Here is a 20,187-nt window from a genome sequence, read left to right on the forward strand (position 1 = left end):
ATGTGGAAAACAGAACAATCTCTAGTGCAGGATCCTTTTGGAGACTCATAATTTACTATGAGCTTTAAGCTTGAATTTTAAGTTTTAATAGATATGGACTAAAGCATCAGATTTGTCCTTTACCAAAGATTTAAAGGAGAAAGCAAAACGTGGATTCTAGCATGAACATATTTAAATATTTGGGGATGTTAACTGAAGTATCGATATCAGCACGTGTAATTCTGTATACATAGCTAAGTGGAAACATATCTAAGTTCTTGTGTAACAAGACTTTTGTGTATAAAGACTTTTAAAAATTTTTATTTATATTTATTTTTGTCGGTTATGGTATTTGACTCTGGGCCTGGGTGCTGTCCCTCAGCTCTTCAGCTCAAGGCTAGTACTGTACCACTTGAGTCACAGCACCACTTTGTTTTCTGGTGGTAAATTGGAGATTAAGAGTCTCACAGCCCGGGCTGGCTTTGAACTGTGATCCTCAGATCTCAGCCTCCTGAGTAGTTAGGATTACAGGCATGAGCCACCAGCACCGGGATACATACAGATATTTTTAGAAAGCAATATTTTAGCCTCAACTCCAAAGGACTGATAATCCTTACATGCTTTTAAATTCTATCTTAAGAATATAAATCCTAAAAATCACTATCAAGTTGTGCAAGTTCTCCCAAAATCTGTATGGAATTGATCTTAGCACAGACCTATTTTTACAAAAGGAAGATTTTAGTCATATCACCCAAATTCTAACGAAAAGAAAGCAAGCAGAACTATATGTCCTCCTTCAAGAATTTTTCCTAAAGGATGTAGATAAATGGAAGAACCAAGAACCCCTAGACTTCTGTTGCTATCCGTTTTAAACTAAGCTTTATCCCTTTTCTTATTCTACACCTTGTATTTTATCACACTTCTCTTTCTTCTAACCTAAAATATTCTAACCAAAGACAAGTTTTTACGATTAGCAAGGGTAAGTAGTCTTTTCTGTTTTAGAATGGATTATCAGACAGAAAAATAAATACCCACTTAAAATGATAACTTGATATACACAAATTTTGCAGAAAGTGCAAACACAGCTACATATGTAATGATTTTACAAAATTTATGGATATGTTCTACCACTATTCTTAGAATTTCTATTCATAAGTCACTGTAAAAATTAAACGAGAAAAATACATGTTGTAGGCATTTCTCAAATTTTTCTAAAACATGTTTTGCTAAGTATTTCCCAAAATTTCGAACAATTATAAGCATTACAAATAACAAACAGTGACAGGAAGTTGGGTTAAAAGAGGATAAATATTATCCAAATAGATTACCTGAAAGTATGAAAACAGAACAATGAAATCTCTTAAAATAGTAGGAAGTGAGGAGGAAGGTAAAGGAGAATGATGGGAGCTTTGATTGCAGTACCCTGTATACACAGTGTGGAAATGTCACAATGAAATCTTCTTTTGTGTAGCTTATGTATGCTAGTAAGAAAAAAAAAAATCGAGACCACAGTGACACCAATCTACTTTTGGAAGTTAAAAGAGATCCCTGTTTGCTACTTATATGTTAATAAGATACCATTCTGTCCTTTAAAAGTCAAGAAACCTTTTGGCTGGATTTCTATTGAAACATAAGGGTTGTACACAAATATATTCTATTTGTTTATAGCAGGAACATTCAAACTGTTCAGAATCACCCAGAGTTTCTAGGAACTAAGCATGTGTACATCTGATGGATTTCCAGGCATCACTGATCTTGCTTATTTTGGGAACATTATTTGCAAGAAACTGAAATTATGTATCTCCAATTTTAAAACCAAAAACTCAAGGTTTTACCATCATAACTCTTGAATGTATAGAAAGAATACCACCTTGTGGTCAAATAAAGAAAATGCATTTATCTGAAGAAAATAGTGCTACTCTTTCAGTTGTGATTGCTCTTTTACTTTTACTTTAGTAAAAGAATTTAGGACTAACTTTCAGTATGGTAAAAGAGACCACTACATTGTTAAATAAAAGAATACTTTCATACTGTTCTTTAAACTTTGCCTACTAACCCATAATGACACATCAGTCTAGAAAAATAACCTTAACAAAAGTTTAAAATATTCAAAAGCCATATTAAATCAAATCTCCCATATAATTAAGTTATTCTAGTATAAATTAAAAACCACTGTTAAATTACTGAACAAATTTCAATATGCATGTAGTGTGCTTTAAAAATCAAAAGCACCAAATGGAAACATAAGCAACATATTAACCTGGTTGAACTAAGGTATAGTATGTATGCTTTCTTTCTAGATGATACTGCTACAGCAGTTAGAAACCTAACAAAAAAAGAGCCAAGAGCAATCATATAAAAGGATGATTGAAGATCATACAAGGACCTTGTTTTATCCCACTCAAATTACAGCCAATTAGTAATGTGGATTTCAAATATGTAGCTTCAAAGACTGAAACTGAGCATCAAGAAAAGTGCTCCTCATGTTCCTTGGAGGTTCACAAATATTGAGTCAATAAAAATGAAAACATAAAAAATAGTCCTTTAGTTCTAAGTTTCTGCTAATAGTTGACAAAGTGAAATCTAACAGATGATATAGAATATAAAGTTATTTAATCTTGTATATAAATTTCAAAATAGTGACTCAGGAAAAACATTAATTCAAGTACAGGACTACTAATCTACATCAACTTTATATTTATCCTGACAAAATTTGGTCTTACCCTCAAGTCTCCTGTGCCAGGAAAGTATTCCCCATACTTGTGGAAGGAAACAGTCATCACACGATCTGTTGTATAAAATGCTTCTTCAACACCATCACCATGGTGGATATCTATATCAATATACAAGACCCTTTGATGATACCTAAAACAAAGCCATAAGAAAATGTTTTGTTTTGTTTTCAATGGTTCTAAGATGGATGGCAAATTTAGGAAGTCTACTGTTGAGCACATCAATTCCAGATTTAAGCCCCTTTTCTACTTCTCATCTAAGAAAATATTCAAATATTTGAAATTACAATTTGAACCTTAGACTTAAATCTGGACCCAATGTGAGAGAATACATTTACTCTCTGTTAAAATTTATCCAATTCTACATGCTTTTTTTTTTTTTTTTTTTTTTGGGGGGGGGGTCCAGTCGTGGGGCCTGAACTCTGGGCCTGGGCGCTGTCCCTCAGCTCTTCAGATCAAGGCTAGCGCTCTACCACTTGAGCCACAGTGCCACTTCCGGCTTTTTTCTTTTTGCTTATGTGGTGCTGAGGAATCGAACCCAGGGCCTCATGTATGCAAGGCAAGCGCTCTACCACTGAGCCACCTTCCGAGCCCCCCAATTCTACATGCTTTAAAAATATTGCACTAAAAAAATTCTGCCAAAATTTTTATTTTCATGTATTAACTGAAGATGTGAAGCTTAAATAGGCGGATTGTGGTACAGACATGTGATCAGGTATGAATAGGTTTTTAGACTTCATCTAAAAACACAACCAGCAATAAACGGGGCCTAGGGGAGTCTCAATGGTAAAGTGCTTATCTAACAACTGAGTTCAAACCCCATTACCACATACATATAAGTATTCAAGTAGGTGAGAAAGTTGAAACAAGACTATTTTGTGGCACATGAGAATTATATAGATTCAAATTTTCAGGCTCATAAAAGTTTTATTCAAACGTTTATATATTGTTCCTGGTTTCTTTTTTCTACAAGTGAAAAGAGTTGCTCATGGTACTCTTACCATTTCATACTGATGCTAGGAACACTGTAAATTGCAGAAAAATTACAAGAGCATTTTAAGAGTCATTCATTTCACCATATCACATTTCATTACCAGTTTATACCCATGTTGAAATAACAAAGGGAAAAAATGTATTTATATGTTATGCTTTAAAGTACAGTTAAAATGGGAAATATATATGTGTGGGCATGTGGCCAAACAATGTAATTAATAAGCAATGATACCAAAGTTGTGCTAAAAGAATACAATGTAAGTTATTATCAGACTAGGTACTTGTAATTCTCTTAACTTATAGGAAACCAACATTTAGAAAACAAAAAAAATTGGAAACAGCATTATCTTCTCACAGCAGAATTTCTTCACAAAATTAAACACTACAAAAATGAAGCTGTGACAATGTTAAGTTACTGAATGGTTCATGCAAGTGAATTTACACTTTACTAGCTGAAGAAGTGTATCCACATAAAGAAAGACTATTAGCCCAGTTGGCAAGAACTTGCTCAGTTTTGAAAACACTGGAATAATCAAGTCAATCAAAAGACAAGGCAAATGATTTCAAAAGGTCTTCCTTGACCCTTGATGACTCAATAAGATGTTACACTGAGACCACTATTGTTATTTATTTAAGAAGGCAACATCAGCTAGTTGTCAGTGGCTCATGCCTGTAATTCTAGCTACTTGGGAGGCTGAGATCTGAGGATCCAGGTTCAAAGCCAACCTGGGCAGGAAATTCAATGATAAGACTCTTATCTCCAATAAGCTACTAGAAAATCGGAAGTGGTTCTGTGGCTCAAGCGGTAGAGCACTCGCCTTGAGCTGAAGAGCACGGGGCAGTGCTCTAGCCCAGAGTTCAAGCCCCATAACCAACCAAAAAAAAAAAAAAAGTTAACATCGTTTCAGTGAAAAATAAAAACTCTAAATAGAATATACAAAGATAACTGTGAGCAAGAATATTTTCAAAGCTTAGAAAGCAAATCTGTAAACAACTACTTAAGCAACTTATTACATAATTTTATGTCCATTAGTAGAGTAAGGTACCATTCAGATGTAGAAACCAGGCAGTTATCTACTCATCCAATATGTAATCAAGTTATCTTTCACACAGGTTTCAAAATTTTGTCTTCAAGTTAAAAATAGATGAAGTGCCAAAATATAAATTTCCGAAGTCATATCAATCATTAGCTAAAACTACAACTTAAATCTCAGCCAGATTTTTATTTGCACTTTAAAGCATTTTGTCACAAGAAATCTATCAATGTAAATTAGCTTACTTGAGTAATTCAAGGATAGCAAGCACAATATCATTCACATAACAGAATCCTGATGCTTCTGATTTCTTGGCATGATGTAATCCTCCAGCCCAGTTGACAGCCATATCAGTTTGTTGTCGGTTCAACTTCACAGCCCCAGCTGAGGAGTAGAAATAGTAAGACATATATGACTGAAAAACTAGTATACTAGAAAGTGCCCAGTATACCTTGTAAGAGTTTAAAGTTATTAATGGTAAGGATTATTGTCTAGAACACATACAGCTAGAAAATTTTCCTTGGACAAGCACTTCCCTATATAGTTGTGACTTGTATTTTAAATGTATACCCAGGAAGTTATAAAAACATTGATAGATAGAATGAGAAAATACAAGCTTTACAATTTAAGAAGTGGGCTGGCAACTGGCTCATTGGTAGAGTGCTTGCCTTGCATGAATGAAGCCTTGGGTTTGATTCCTTAGTACCACATAAACAGAAATGCCAGAAGTGGTGCTGTGGCTCAAGTGGTAGAGTGCTAGCCTTGAGCAAAAGAAGCTCAGAGACAGTGCCTAAGTCCAGTGCACAAGCCCCAGGACCACCCCCACCCTGCCAAGAGAAAACAACAAAATTTTAAAAGCTCTAATGTATAAAACTGTAACAAAGAAATCTCCTTCTGTATAATAATACAAACTAATAAAAGTTCAAGTCATTTTTATCATAAACATGGGGGATTAAGTACAATTATCTTTGCAAGTTTAGATCTGGAATGTCCCCAGAAGTCTCAAGAATTAAAGACTTGGTCTCTGATAAAAGGTGAGGCTGATCATGGTATCGTTTACATTTGTGGAAGTAACACAATGAAATCTTCCTTGCACAATATATGCTAATAAAAATTGGGGAAAAAAACCCCACTCTAAAACAAACCAGAGTTACTCTCTGGTATGACAATAACAGATGATGAAATCTCTAAGAATCAAGGCCTAGTGAGATATTCTACATTACAGGTTCTTTCCCTCTCTTAACCAGCCAGGATACAAATAAGCTTTCTTTCTACTATGTGCTCCCAACCTGATACACCATCATAGGCCCAAAGCAACAGGGCCAATTGCTCATGGAATGAAACCACCACAACCAAGAAGTTGAATAAACTGTTCTTCTTTATAAGTTGATTATATTAGGTACTTTGTTAGAGTAATATAAAGCTGACTAAAGCAATTTTACAACCATGGCGATTCTTCTCTTGCTATCAAAAATCCACTACAATAAAGCAAGGACACGGTGGCACTTCCTGTATTCTGAGACTTGGAGGTAGTTGCAGAAAGAGGACTGTTTTGAGGCCAGACTATTAAAATGTCTGTTTTACATGAACAGCCCAAAGGATACATACCTATATTCAGATTCATTAAAGAAAATTGTATTGTAAAGATATTGTACAGAGGGGTTACAGTTACATGAATAAGGTAATAGTACATTTCCTATCAAGCATTGTTACCCCCTCCTTTGTTTTCCCCTACCAACCCTTCCCTCCCGACCTCCCTAACTCCTCCCCCTCTGCACAAAGTTGTAAAGTTCATTTTCAACACAGTGTCTTGTACATTTCATTGTTATAATGGGTCAACCAGTATCCTTGTTTCGGCATTTTGTTGTTTCAGCATTTTGTTATTTCCCTTTCCCTCCCCAAATTAGAAAAATGTATATACAAGATGCAAATACAGTGAAAACAGGGGTTATACCATAGGAGAACATACAAAAAGAAAACAAAAAAAATCACAATTCATTAAAAACAACAGTGACAAAGATAAAACCCCTGTGTCCCTATCTTGGGGTTCATTTTACTTAATGCTAAGTGAAATCATCATTCAGATTAACTTTTAAACCTGATTGAGTTAGGTCACTTACCAACTGAACCACCAGTGGAGAGTTGACAAAACTCAAAGAGCCCATCAAACACTGGACAATCTTCTCCAACATTAACTGTGGAAGAATAAATTCATTAATTTCAATCCATCATACACATTATTGAAAGCTTTTGCTTAAAAAAACTATTTTAACAATCACATTTGTCTGATATAATCATAAAGCATACACTTCTTGGTAGTAATCCCAAATGTGCAAATTTCAATTGATATTTTACTGAAGGTAATTAAAATGCTTCTTTTGAAATATCACTACATCTCACCAGGATTATTTGTGAAATACTTTTGTTCTATTAACAAAAAAAAATCAACAGCTTTCACAGCTTGGGGCAGAGCTCAAGCAGAAGAGTACTTATTTAGCAAATGCAAAGTCCTAGGTTCAATACTCAGTGACCAGAAAAAGAAAAAAAGCTTTCCAACATGTTCTTTCCAAATGAACTATCACAAATAATGTTAATACCAATTTTTGACCTCAAGACTACTCTTTCACTACTTTATAAAGAATTGTAAATTTGTTTGTGGTAATTCATGGTTGTGACAAAACTGGATGAATTTCTGATCAATTTTCAAAGTATACATTTTATTATGCCTACAGCTAAGGATTCTTATGAAATATTTTTTCTAAAGTAATTTTAACTCTCCAAAAACTATTTCTAAACCTTAAATCTTCAAGAAAGTAACAGCAACTAATAAAATGTGTATGATCTGAAGAAAATGCTAAATGCATGAAAGATCTTTGCTTTAATTAAATTTTTTTTTTTTTTTAGTTGACATGGTCACTGATGCTGAGAATCAACTGACTGAGGCAGGATTAACTGGGTTTGTGGCCAGCCTAGACCATATAGAGTTCCAGACTGCCTGTCCTACATAGACATTGTCTATAAAACTAAGTAAGTAAATAAAAACAAGCCAGCATGGAAGTACACACCTGTGATCCTAGCTACATGGGAGGTGGAGGTAGGAGAACCTTGATTTAAGGTTACAATAGGCAAAAGTAGACATCCTATCTGAAAACTAGCCCCAAAAGCAAAGGGCTGGGAGTATGCCTTAAGTTCTCTGGACATTTCCTATAAATAATAAAAACTTTACAACTGCTTTACGACTTAACACGTTTTTGATAAACAAAGCATTGATTAAACTAACCCATGGCTAACCTCAATCTTAAAGGATGGTAAGAATTAACCACGTTCATGGAACAAAGGTATAGAAACAAAAGGTACTCAAGAAAATATTACATACAGATACATCATATTCTACCTACTGAGAAACATACTAAGAAAGAAACATACTAAGAAAGTTTCTTAGGATTGAGACAAAAGGACAAGGACATTTTCAGTTACTCTCCATGCTTCAAATTATTACCTCACCGCTTTATAGACCTACAATTTATAGCACTATTAAGTTTTACTTTCTTGTTGTTCAGATATGATACTTAATATAGTTCAGTATTATGCAGGTTTTTTGGGGGTGGCCTTTGCTTGCTAGGCCGATGTTCTAGCATTTGAGTCAAACTCCCAAGCCCTTTTTGCCTTATTTTTCAAATAGGGTCTTGTGTGGCTTTTCCTGGGACTAGGAAAAAGACTTCAGTTTATGTACTTAATCTCCTTCATAACAGTTTATAAATCAGTCCTGTTAATTTGTTTGCCCAAGGTATATCATAACTGTCTGAATGCCCACTAAAAATGTATGCATCAGGGATAGCTGGACTAGAGGCCTGGCTCAGGTGTAGAGCACCAACCATGAGCAAGAAAGTAAAGTGAGAGCTCAAAGCCCTGCGTTCAAACAAGTAGTGGCAAAATCATCACCATTGTCATACCTGGTTTAATTATGGCATTACATGAAATGAGGTCATCTATGTGGAAATGTCTAAGAAATTCTATGAGTTTCTGAGGCATATAGTAACCTCACTAACTTTAACATTATAGCATCAAAGAAGTATGTCTCTCAGTAATGAGATTGAACTCCAATATCAAGACAAAATACTTTATAATGTCTACAAGAAGGAGAATTCTAATATTAAATGGAAATCTTTATTATCTCAACAAAGGGGAAAACATTTGTATCACAATACAGTTCAACTGGAGTACCCAAATAGAATACAAAAAGGTACATATCAGGACTAAGACTACCTAAATAAAGCAACAGAGTGAGATTTCTATAAACATTCTTTATTCTCAAAGTTATCATGGGAGCAAAATAAAAGTACACCACCTTTCAGACATTTTTTTTAAAGTAGCTTTAATATTATAAGACTAGCTTTTTTAGTCAATTAAATTAACATAAGACCAACAGGAAATTTATCAATTTGGACAATTTCACCTATAATCTAAAATACTCATTTATATTAATCAATACTAAAATATATGTTTTATAACGTACATCTCTGCATCTGCTTACTATACTCAGACATATTATCTGGTCTTATTGACCGCAGAAATTTGATATACTCATCACTGTGATACTTTGTCATTTCTTCAGCAGTGGCTTTATGCGGCCTCTGTTAAAAAAAAAAAATATAGTATAGATTATATCAGAATTACCAAAGAAAATATCTAAGCTACCCTAAATCCCTTCAAAAGAACTAAGTCTACCAGAGTAAATTCCAAAGTTAACTAACTCAAACTCCATATATTGAACCAGTTATTCTCTAGAAACATACTAAGCCTAAGGTATGAGAAATTGTTTGTAAAATAAATAAGAAAAAGGAGGGGCAAAAGAAGGCTACTACTCCCAATTCTTTAGAGAATGGCTTTCTCTGAAGAGTAAAACAAGACCTTTTTATCTGACTAAATGCCCTCCCCAAAAGAGGAATAATAATGTTTCAAAGAGCTAGCTTTTAAAAGAGTGCTACATATTTATGAAAAGGTATACTCACATATATTTCCATTTTTCTGTATAAACCATAATTTAACAGCAAGTTATGAGTCATCCGAATTCTGTGTGGTTTCATGGGATGACCCTGTCCATAATAATAATTTCCAATATCACCTAAAATAGACAAGACAACAACTAAGAACAGAATCTTTATGAACTATATCGATTTATGTATTCCAACAGTAGACGGCATTTATCACCTAAATATTTACTAAAATTTTTAATTCTTTCAGAATGGATTTAGAAAGTTTAAAACCACATTAAAGAGAAAGGTATTATTACACATGCTGATGAATATTCATCTTTATTCGTATATATTAAGCAAAGTTTTACTGGCTATTCCTAAGTATACTTTTAGTTTTTGTTCCCTAAAATGTTATCTGCTTTTAGTATATTGGTGGCAAATTCAGATGCTTACAGTGCATTCCCTATTTTTTAAAACTATAATTTAAGATTTCTTTTTACAAATACTGCTTCTTAGATGATTTGCTGGCACATCCACAGTCCTAACAAAGTTCTGCTATGTTAAAACATATTCTTGACATTCCTCATGATAATAAGGATATTTTGCCATTTCTCATAACCAAGAAGTTGTAATTCCTATTCTGTTTTCTAAAGTAACTTATCACAATGTCTTTTCTTAAATATTATTTTTCTAATGCAATAAGTACTTTTTTTTACAATATTTTTATTAAACTAGAAATTACTTTTAGCACTGTTTATTAAAAAACTCAATTATAAAATTTTGTTGGGATAAAAAACACCATTTACTCATCTTTAAGATATATGTGTTCTTAAATCCTTGTCTGATTAATGGAAATTTAAAAAAAAACCTAACTTTTGTACTCTATCTATTCAACCACTGTCCAGGATGAATTCACTTTATTTTTCTTCTTGAGTATTACTGTGTAGTCTAAGCTCACCGGAAACTCAAGCTCTTCTTTGCCTCCACCTCTACCCTGGCTGAACATTCAATTTTTATAAAACCTATGCTTCTAATAATATGACTAAGGGATATTGTTAGCATGGCACCTCTGATTTGTTTAACCTCATTTTCAACACAAGCCCTCTTTGAAAACAATCCACACGAGGGCCTGCTTACAAGAAAGGCCATCTTTTTAAGCGCAAGTGCTAACAACAAAGCTAAGGAACAATGCAAACAAGTCACAAAGCAGGGCTATGGTGCTATGTACCATTTCTTATATCACGACTGAGAAGCTATGAATATAAAGCACAAACTATCAAGGAAGGATGTAATACAAAGTTCTGCCCTATACAGAGGCAGCAGAAAAAGGTCTTTGAAAGCAGTTTAGTCTCATTGAATTATTAGATATGGACAAGTAAGCATCATGTACACTTAATGCAAAGAAGATATTTTAAAGTAATCATTACAAAGGAGAACAATACAGTAAGAATAAAGAAAATTCAGTCTTCATATAAGTTCTATCTGCTTCTGTGTTAGGATTACTAAGAAGAAATATCTTTCACATTTATACATTAAAATATTTTAGTCAATAGACATTAAAACTCCAATGGAAAGTCAGACTCCAGTAACCTATAAAATGAAAATGATAGTGACAATTTCTCAGCAAGTATGTTTGAAAAAGACAACACTGGTAATTAACATTTAATACTTATACAAGAGCAAGTGCTTTTCAAAGCACTTCACATATATTACCTACTATATCTTAAAACAACTCTATTTTGTAATTGTGTAAAATCATGAGCTATGGATAAGTTAAGTAACAAGACCAAAGTCATTCAACTAGCAAGCAGAGGAGCTACATTACATCAGAAAGGCCAGTTCACAACACTCATGTAAGTAGTAGTCACCACCAGAATAATGGCACTTTCAGTCACAAAAAAAAATGGTAGAAGCAAGGCAAACAAAAAAGGGAAAGTACTGAGTATAAGTATTTTTAATTAAAACAAAAAATTTTTGTTCATTAAAAAAAAATGAACAAAAGAACTACCTACTTTAATTTAGAAAAGCAATTTAGACCATTGCTAACAGGGTCCTCACCTTTTATATTAATTTATAAGGCATTCAAAGAATTTCTTGGACACATTTTGAGACTGTCCACAAAGAATGTGTACAGCCTATAAGACATGTCCTTAAAGGAAGCCAATTTACAGATTAATGAGTTCCTCCCAACACTAATGGCTCATTCTTGTAATCCTCTAGTGTCTCAGAAGGCTGAGATCCAGGGCTGGGAAGGTGGCTCAGTGGTAGAGTGCTTGCCTTGCATGCCTGAGGCCCTGGGTTCGATTCCTCAGCACCACATAAGCAAAAAGAAAAAAGCCAGGAGTGGCGCTGTGGCTCAAGTGGTAGAGCGCTAGCCTTGAGCTGAAGAGCTGAGGGACAGCACCCAGGCCCCGAGTTCAGGCCCCATGACTGGACCAAAAAAATAAAAAAAAGAAGGCTGAGATCCAAAGCCACAACAGGCAAGAAAGTCTACAAGACTCAGATATCTTAATTTTAACAACTAAAAAGGTGGAAGTGGAGTTGTGGCTCAAGTGGTTTTAAGCACTAGCCTTGAGCAATAAAGCTAGGTGACAGTGCCCAGGCCCTAAGTTCAAGCCCCAGTTCTAGAACCAAAAAAAAAAAAAAAAAAAAAAAAGAAGAAAAGAAAAGAAGAATTCTTTTTGGGCTGGGAATGTGGCTTAGTGGTAGAATGCTTGCCTAGTACGTATGAAGCCCCGGGTTCTACTCCTAAGTACCACATACACAGAAAAAGCTAGAAGTGGCACTGTGTCTCAAGTGGTAGAGTGCTAGCCTAGAGCAAAAGAAGCTCAGGGTCAGTGCCTAGGCCCTGAGTTCAAGCCCCAGGACTGGCAAAAGAAGAAAGGAAGAAAGGAAGAAAGGAAGAAAGGAAGAAAGGAAGGAAGAAAGAAAGAAAGAAAGAAAGAAAGAAAGAAAGAAAGAAAGAAAGAAACAAAGAAGGCAGAATTTTTTTATTAAAGAACCATTTCTAACTTTTCTTCAATTCATTAGATGGCTGTTCTGTAGATATTTTCTTTTTTTTATTTTGTTAGGGACTTTAACTGGGTACCTGATATTTTCTCTCATGGTCTAGCACTCTGCCAACCGAACTATGTCTCCAACCCTTTTTTCATTCCTAACAAGAATAAAATGCTTTCTTCTTTTTGTTTTAGTTTCATTAGCTATAGTTTTCATTTATCTCATTTAAATGATCAGCTATGCTAGACTACTTTAACTGATTTCTTGGTCTGGAGGCATGGAGGTATTGTACCTGTATAGCAAGCATTCAAATATTAGTGCTAGCTGTGCACCAGTGGCTCATGCCTGTAATCCTAGCTACTCAGGAGGCTAAGATCTAAGGATCATGGTTCAAAGTCAGCCCAGGCAGTAAAGTCAGTGAGACTCTTATCTTCAATAAGCCATTCAGAAAACCAGAAGTGGCTCAAGTGGCAGAGCAGTCGCCTTGAGCAGAAGAGCTGAGGTCCAGAGTTCAAGCCCCAAGACTGACCAAGGGGGAAAAAAAAAAGGTGATTTCCTAACCACAACAACCTTTCTTTGACAATAAGAAGAATCTCAGGAAATTGTTCACTGTTCAAGAGATCATCAAGGGAGTGGCTACTGAGGTCCAGTCACTTATCTATAATCTTTGGTACCAGATATATTTCAAATCTTAAACTTTTTCTGCTTTTGTTAAAGGTCATAAATAATATGCTAAAGGTTGGGCAGAATTCTATAAATGAAACAAAAGGTGAAAATATTCACAAGTGGGAAGATATAATAACATCACATTAATAATTCAGGTTAAGTTTTTGATTCCAAATGAGTCACAAAAAAACTTACGATTTTCAGATCATTTTGGATTTCAGGACTGTGAAATGTACTTTTACCCCTGAAGATTAGCTGACTGCAAAAAAGATTTAGGAAAAAAAACAAGAAAAAAGGTATGAAAAGGCAACTATAACTATATTCTCTTTGTCTGCCACAGAATACTTAGTCCACTTGCAGGTTTTAACACAACTGGTCCCTCCTCCTTGATATACCCCGAGTCTGGGTTTCCATAATGCTATTTTCCTGGATTTTATTAACACCACGCCCACTCCTCCAATGAATTTAAACATCAGGGTTTCTTCAAGTTCATTTATTATTTAACATATCAAGAGCTCATCACTTTATAGGCATCAGTGAATAAGAGTTCTACCCTAAGTCTTATTTTAAGAATAGCCAGAAGCAGTGACATAAGCCTGTAATCCTAGCTACTCAGCAGGCTAAGATCTGAGGATCTCAATTAAAAGCCAGCCCAGGCAGAAAAGCCCATGAAACTTTTATTTCCAACTAACTACCAAAAGGCTGTGGAGCTATGGCTCAAGCAGTATGGCACTACCGTTGAGTTTTTGCTCAGGGATAGTGTCCAGGCTGAGTTCAAGCCCCAGGACCAGGTGCACTCTCACGCACACACACACGCGCACACACGCACACACGCGCGCACACACGCACGCACACACACATGCGCGTGCGCGTGCCCGCGTGCACGCGCACGCGCGAACGATACTGGAGATCTGGTATCAATGGCTCATGCCTATAATCCTAGCTACTCAGGAAGCTAAAATCTGAGGACTGCAGTTCAAAGACTGCCCAGGCAGAAAAGGCCATGAGACCCCTCTTTCCAATTAACCACTAAAAAAGGCTAGAGGTGGAGTGGTGGCTCAAGGAGTACTAGTTAGCCTTGAGCAAAAATGCTCAGGGACAGCTCCCAGACCTTTAGTTCAAGTCCCAGGACCCACACCAAAAAAAAAAAAAAAAAAAAGGTGGGGGCAGGGGGCAAGAAGAAATGGTTCCTAGGTCCTTATATCTGTTTATACAGGCTAATCTGAAGTCTCACTTTCCCTGCTATAGTAGCTTTCTTCTCTGGGTCACAGAGATAACCAGTCTCTGTATTTTCATTTGAACTTAAGATCTCAAATACAAAACATTGAAAACAGGGCCACTTAGTGAGTAGTGGTACTAAGACCTACCTAATTACTTAAGTGTGTCCATACCTATCTAAACCACATCCATTTCATTTTATGTGAATCAATATATATTCAATTCTTACATCCAGTTTACATCTCACCATTAAACCAGTTATTTTAAGAGAATGGTCTCTACCAAGTCCCCTTACTCTTCTCAGTTTTTCCTTCCCAGTAATAGGGATTGAGCACAGGTCCTTGTACATGGTAGGCAAGTTCGATACCAGTGAGCTCTATCCCCTGCAGCCCTCTCTTCTTCTCTTAAGGAACAGTTTTTCATTTTCTTGTGAAGACTTAAATAAGCCAGGTGTGGTGGCATCTAAGGAGACAGTGATCCTGAGCACTGAGATTTCCAAGCCAGCCTGAGAAAAAAATTAGTGAAACTCCAACTCAACAGAAAAGGACAGGCAGAGCAGTTCATATCTGTCATCCAAACTATGGTAGGAAGTATATGGGAGAATCAAGATCCAGGCCAGCCTGGGCAAAAGATGAGACTTAAATTTCACATATAACTAACACAAAAAGGTAACCCTACCTACCAAGCACAGGTCTTGAGTTCATCTCCCCCGCCATACCCGCCCCGCAAAAAAAAAAAAAAAAAATCACAAGTAGTTGTAATGTCTCCTTGGACATTCCAACTAGAGCCAATGTGGAAAATGAAAGTGGTATGCTAAGGGAGCACTTTCATCTACAACATGGACAAAACTCGCATACATCCTGTCTGTAATTTAAGAATGGTTGTAGGCAGACAAGGGCCTCATATTAAAAATATACTTAAGAGCTCAAAAAATTAAGCCCCCCAACAAAAAATCCTTAAAGAGACAACCACCCATTAATAAGTGGGCTAAAGAATTAAAGAGATTTCTCTGGGGAGGAAATAAGAATGGCCAAGACACAAGAAGAAATGTTCAACATCACTGGCCATAAAAGAAATGCAAATCAAAACCACATTGAGATTCCCCCTCACCCCAGTTAGAATGACCATTATCAAGAAAACAAGTTAATAGTAGATGCTGGCAGAAATGTGGCCAAAAGGGAACACTACTACACTGTTGGTGGTAATGTAAATTGATTCAACCATTCTAGAAAGCAGTATGGAAGTTCCTCAAAAGACTAAACATAGAGATCCCCTATGATCCAGCAATCCCACTCAAACAAACAAGGTCATACTAAAGCTACCTATGTAACTATGTTCACTAAAACATTATTTACCATAACTAAGATATAGAACCAACCCAAATGCCCCCAATAGATGAGTGGATCAAGAAAATGTGCTATACAGGCACAATGGAATTCTATGCTCATCAGAAAGAAATGACATTGTCCCATTCATAAGAAAACAGAAAGACACAAAGAAACATAGGCTCCATGGTTTGCCTCATTTGTAATCATTAGTATATGTCTAGGATAGACCTAGCAGAGGATCACAATAGCTATGTACATATGACCTTATAAAATGATGCTAATCGAAATGAACTCCAAAATCTGGAAAGAAGGTTTTTGTTGTTACTTTTTTTTTTAATTGTGAAAATATCTTACAGAGGGGTTACAATTACATGGGCAAGATAATGAGTACATTTCTTATCAAGCATTGTTGCCTCCTCCTTTGTTTCCCCTTCCCATCTCCCCCCTCCCGCCCCCCAATCCCCCCCACTGTCCCCCCTACCACCCACCCACCCCCCACCCGACAAAGTTGTAAAGTTCGTTTTTTGACATAATAACTTGTAGATCTCATTGTGGCAATGAGTCCACTTGTATCCCTGTTTAAACAATTTGTTTTTTCCCTTCCCCTCCACAAATTATACCAACATCAAATACAATGAAAGCAGGGATTATACCGTGGGGGAGGGACATACAAAGCAACAAAGAAATCATCTTATAAATACGTTAGAAACAATCGCATGAAAGAAAAAAAAAACATTTGAATACATATCTTAGGGTTCATTTCCCTAACATCAACTTATCTGACCTTTTCTGCTTGACTCAGACATATACTAGTTGTTGTAAATAAGGGAAACCATGGGACCTATGTTTCTTTGGGCCTGGCTTACTTCACTTAATATAATTTTTTCCAAGTCTTTCCATTTCCTAACAAATGGGGCAATGTCGTTCTTTCTGATGGAGGCATAGAATTCCATTGTGTATATATACCACATTTTCTTGATTCATTCATCTACTGAGGGGCATCTGGGTTGGTTCTATATCTTAGCTATGGTGAATAATGCTGCCATAAACACAGTTGTGCTGGTAGCTTTAGTGTGTTCTTGTTTGTGAACATTTGGGTAAATGCCCCAAAGTGGGATTGCTAGGTCATACGGGAGCTCTATGTGAAGTCTTCTGAGGAACCTCCATACTACTTTCCAAAGTGGTTGAACAAGTTTACACTCCCGCCAACAATGCAGTAAGGTTCCCTTCTGTCCACATCCCCCCAGCATCTGTTATTGTTATTTTTAATGTACTGTGTGAAGTTATTTCTTTTTCTTTTGTTCCCCCCCCCTTTGGTTTATCTCTTGTTGTCAGTTTTTGATTTTGGTACCCTGTGTTGTATATACTTCTTGCCCTTATGAAACTTTTGTTCTAATAGAAAGAGAAAAATTAAATCACCAAAGTGATAGGAAAAAAAAAATAAAGTAAGGCTCAAGGTCACAAAGTAAAATTTAAAGTGAAAAGGAATTCTAAAGGAAGACTCAAGCATAGGAAATATATGTTTAAATAACTATGTGTAAGTGATATCATTAATATTCACAAACGACTACTAACTCATTCAGCAATGGTTTGCCTCAAAGAATTAACTACCCATTTTATGGAAAGCAAAAATTTACATGAATAGCCAGGCACTGGTGGCTCATACCTGTAAACTTAGATACTCAGGAGGCTGAGATATGAGGATCATGCTTAAAAGCCAGCCTGGGCAGAAAAGTCCCTGAGATTCATGGCCAATTAACCACAAGAAAACTGGATGTGGCAATGTGGCTTGTGGTAGAGTGCTGGCCTTGAGCTGAAGAGCTCAGGGACAGCGCCCAGGCCCAGAGTTTTAGCCCCAAGACCAAAAAAAACAAAACAAAACAACAAAAAACAAACAAAAAAGTACATGACTGATAAGAACACATACAACTGTAATATGAGATATCTAGCAAAAAAAAAATAAAAATTAAAAAGCCAACCCCGCTGATACAGTCTTAAATATAAGAAAAACCTGATGAGTTGATTGCTGAATACAATCTCTACTATCTGTTAGCAAAATCATACTTTCCCATATATTGCTAATTTACCTATCTTTTGTTTTCTACCTCTACCTCTATAGAGTTGAGTGTTATTTTCTGAACTACTTGTTTTCTGAAACATTTTGATTACACATCCCAATCAGAGAAGGCAGGGGAAGAACACAGAACATTTTGTACTTTATTATATAAGTTATATACATATTCAATTTTACTGAATGCAATTGGCCCCCAACCTCAATTCAAAACCAACTGTAGTTGACATTTATAAAGTATAAAAATATGAGTACTACACTGGCTTGGTTTGCTAATGACATTTAACTAGAGAAAAATCGTATCTTTTCAGGGTCAGAAAGGATCTTACTGACTACCTAGTTAGCAATATATAATTCTACAAATTAGTGGTAGTCCTGTATATCAAAGAATGAACAAGACTGAAGTCTGTTTTTGGAAACTTTGGAGGCATAAATAAATAGCCACACTCAGACGAGTAAGAAGGGATACCTTGTGCATCAACACCTGAAGTTTCACTTGGGACCAGCATTACAGTAATTTAAAGGTTACAAATAGAAGTATACAACATTCTCTTTGACTTGCCTAAGTCAAATGTGTTGATTGACCTCATTCTGCCTAAATATCATCTAGGGTTAGGAACTTGCTACTTTATTCGTTTCCTTTTTGTTTCTTCTAGCTCTTACCGAGTTAAAACCAACTAATTTAGGCTAGTAAATTATTCAGGACCAATACTACTGATACTCCCAAATGAATCTTCAAGTACACCTGAATGCCACACAGTTGTTACAGAAACTATTTTACTTACACCCTTTTTTCACAATTAAAAAAGGGAAAAATTGTTGTTATTCATAAGAGCTGCCAAAGTAGATTGTTCTTGCTTTGTTTGAGGACAAAGTTTGGCTATGCAGCCCAAGTTGTAGCCTAGGCTGGCTACAACTGGAGATATTCATGCCTCAACTTATCAGGTGCTGGAATTACAAGCATGTACCACTACTCCTGGGAAAGCAGGACTTTTGGTAATGAAGATAAAAATTTTGGGAATTAATTTGTCCAAAGTCTAAAATGTTACTACACGTTAACATAATTCTAACTATCCAATTTCAAGAATCTTTGCGATTTTGTTAGCCTCATCCAAAGAATAACCCCAAAAATATTCAGTGTAAGTTCACTTTAAAGGTGTCATTTAAGCAATAAAAAAAGCCAAGGGAGAGCTAAAGATCCTGAGTTCAAGCCCCAGTACCAGCACCATTAAATAAATAAAGTCGTAAATAACCATCAGGTACAGAAAGTGGTTGTGGGCTGGGAAGGTGGCTCAGTGGTAGAGCGCTTGCCTTGTATGCATGAGGCCCTGGGTTTGATTCCTCAGCACCACATAAGCAGAAAAAAAAAGCCGGAAGTGGCGCTGTGGCTCAGGTGCTAGAGTGCTAGCCTTGAGCTGAAGAGCTGAGAGACAGTGCCCAGGCACAGAGTTCAGGCCCACGACCAGACCCCCCCAAAAAAGGAAGAAAGTGCTTGCTTTAAACCATGCAAGTACTTTAGTCACAAAGACTTTCACTCTGTTAAACTTGCATCATTCTATCTCTGGGATCACTGTCTGTCCTCTAAGTCAACCAAGTCTCATCACACAGGGCCCAAGAACAAATAACTGCTCAGAAAACTGCTTCTCAAGTGAACCTGGTTCTACAGTGCAAACCTTGTGACAAGAAGTTATTAGCAGCTTACTACCCCACCAGAACCCAACACTGCCAACAGCAATTGATAGCCACAAAAGCTCAAGCATCAGTGTTCCCAAAATACTCTTCCCTTCAACACCAAACTGTAAGAGGAATGAATTATTTTACAAACAAAATAATTTTGTACAAACTACGCTATTTCCTTTCAACTCAATTTCACATGTTAGTGGTAACGATATGCCACTAACATAAAATATACAATGTAATTTATGTTAAAATTCAAGTGCTCATAACTTTATTTCCTCTGTGATGGTATAATTTCAAATCATTTTATACAACACACATGTGGTCCTCTCAAAAAGCATTGCACTATTTTCATTCTGACCTAACTTTCTGTAAGATTTTAGATTTTCTAGCAAGTGATACAGATGGCTATTTTATTTAAAACAAGCATTAGAAGATTAATCTTTGCCTGATGAAGAGATGGTAGTTAAGGTCAAGTCTACTCTGATCTAATCCTCTCGGGTCTTCTTATCTATC

General features: G+C 35.9%; 1 protein-coding gene across 2 annotated transcripts in view; it reads right to left on the minus strand.

Moving 5' to 3' along the window:
* Hdac2 (histone deacetylase 2) overlaps positions 1-20,187 on the minus strand; it is a 30,550-nt gene that overhangs the window by 8,980 nt on the left and 1,383 nt on the right. Inside the window, exons 1-6 of one of the 2 annotated variants that reach the window (XM_070024776.1) lie at positions 13,573-13,636; positions 9,751-9,863; positions 9,255-9,372; positions 6,859-6,933; positions 4,984-5,122; positions 2,703-2,844 (exon numbers count right to left, since the gene is read on the minus strand). In XM_070024776.1, the coding sequence (XP_069880877.1) occupies positions 2,703-2,844; positions 4,984-5,122; positions 6,859-6,933; positions 9,255-9,372; positions 9,751-9,825 (549 nt within the window). In that variant the 5' untranslated portion in view covers positions 9,826-9,863; positions 13,573-13,636. Of the gene's footprint in view, positions 1-2,702; positions 2,845-4,983; positions 5,123-6,858; positions 6,934-9,254; positions 9,373-9,750; positions 9,864-13,572; positions 13,637-20,187 lie in introns of those variants that run through there. The other variant, XM_070024775.1, reaches the window with a different exon arrangement.

This window comes from Dipodomys merriami, unplaced genomic scaffold (genome assembly GCF_024711535.1).
Source record: "Dipodomys merriami isolate MVZ:Mamm:240054 unplaced genomic scaffold, mDipMer1.0.p SCAF_160, whole genome shotgun sequence".
NCBI classification, from domain to species: Eukaryota; Metazoa; Chordata; class Mammalia; order Rodentia; family Heteromyidae; genus Dipodomys; species Dipodomys merriami.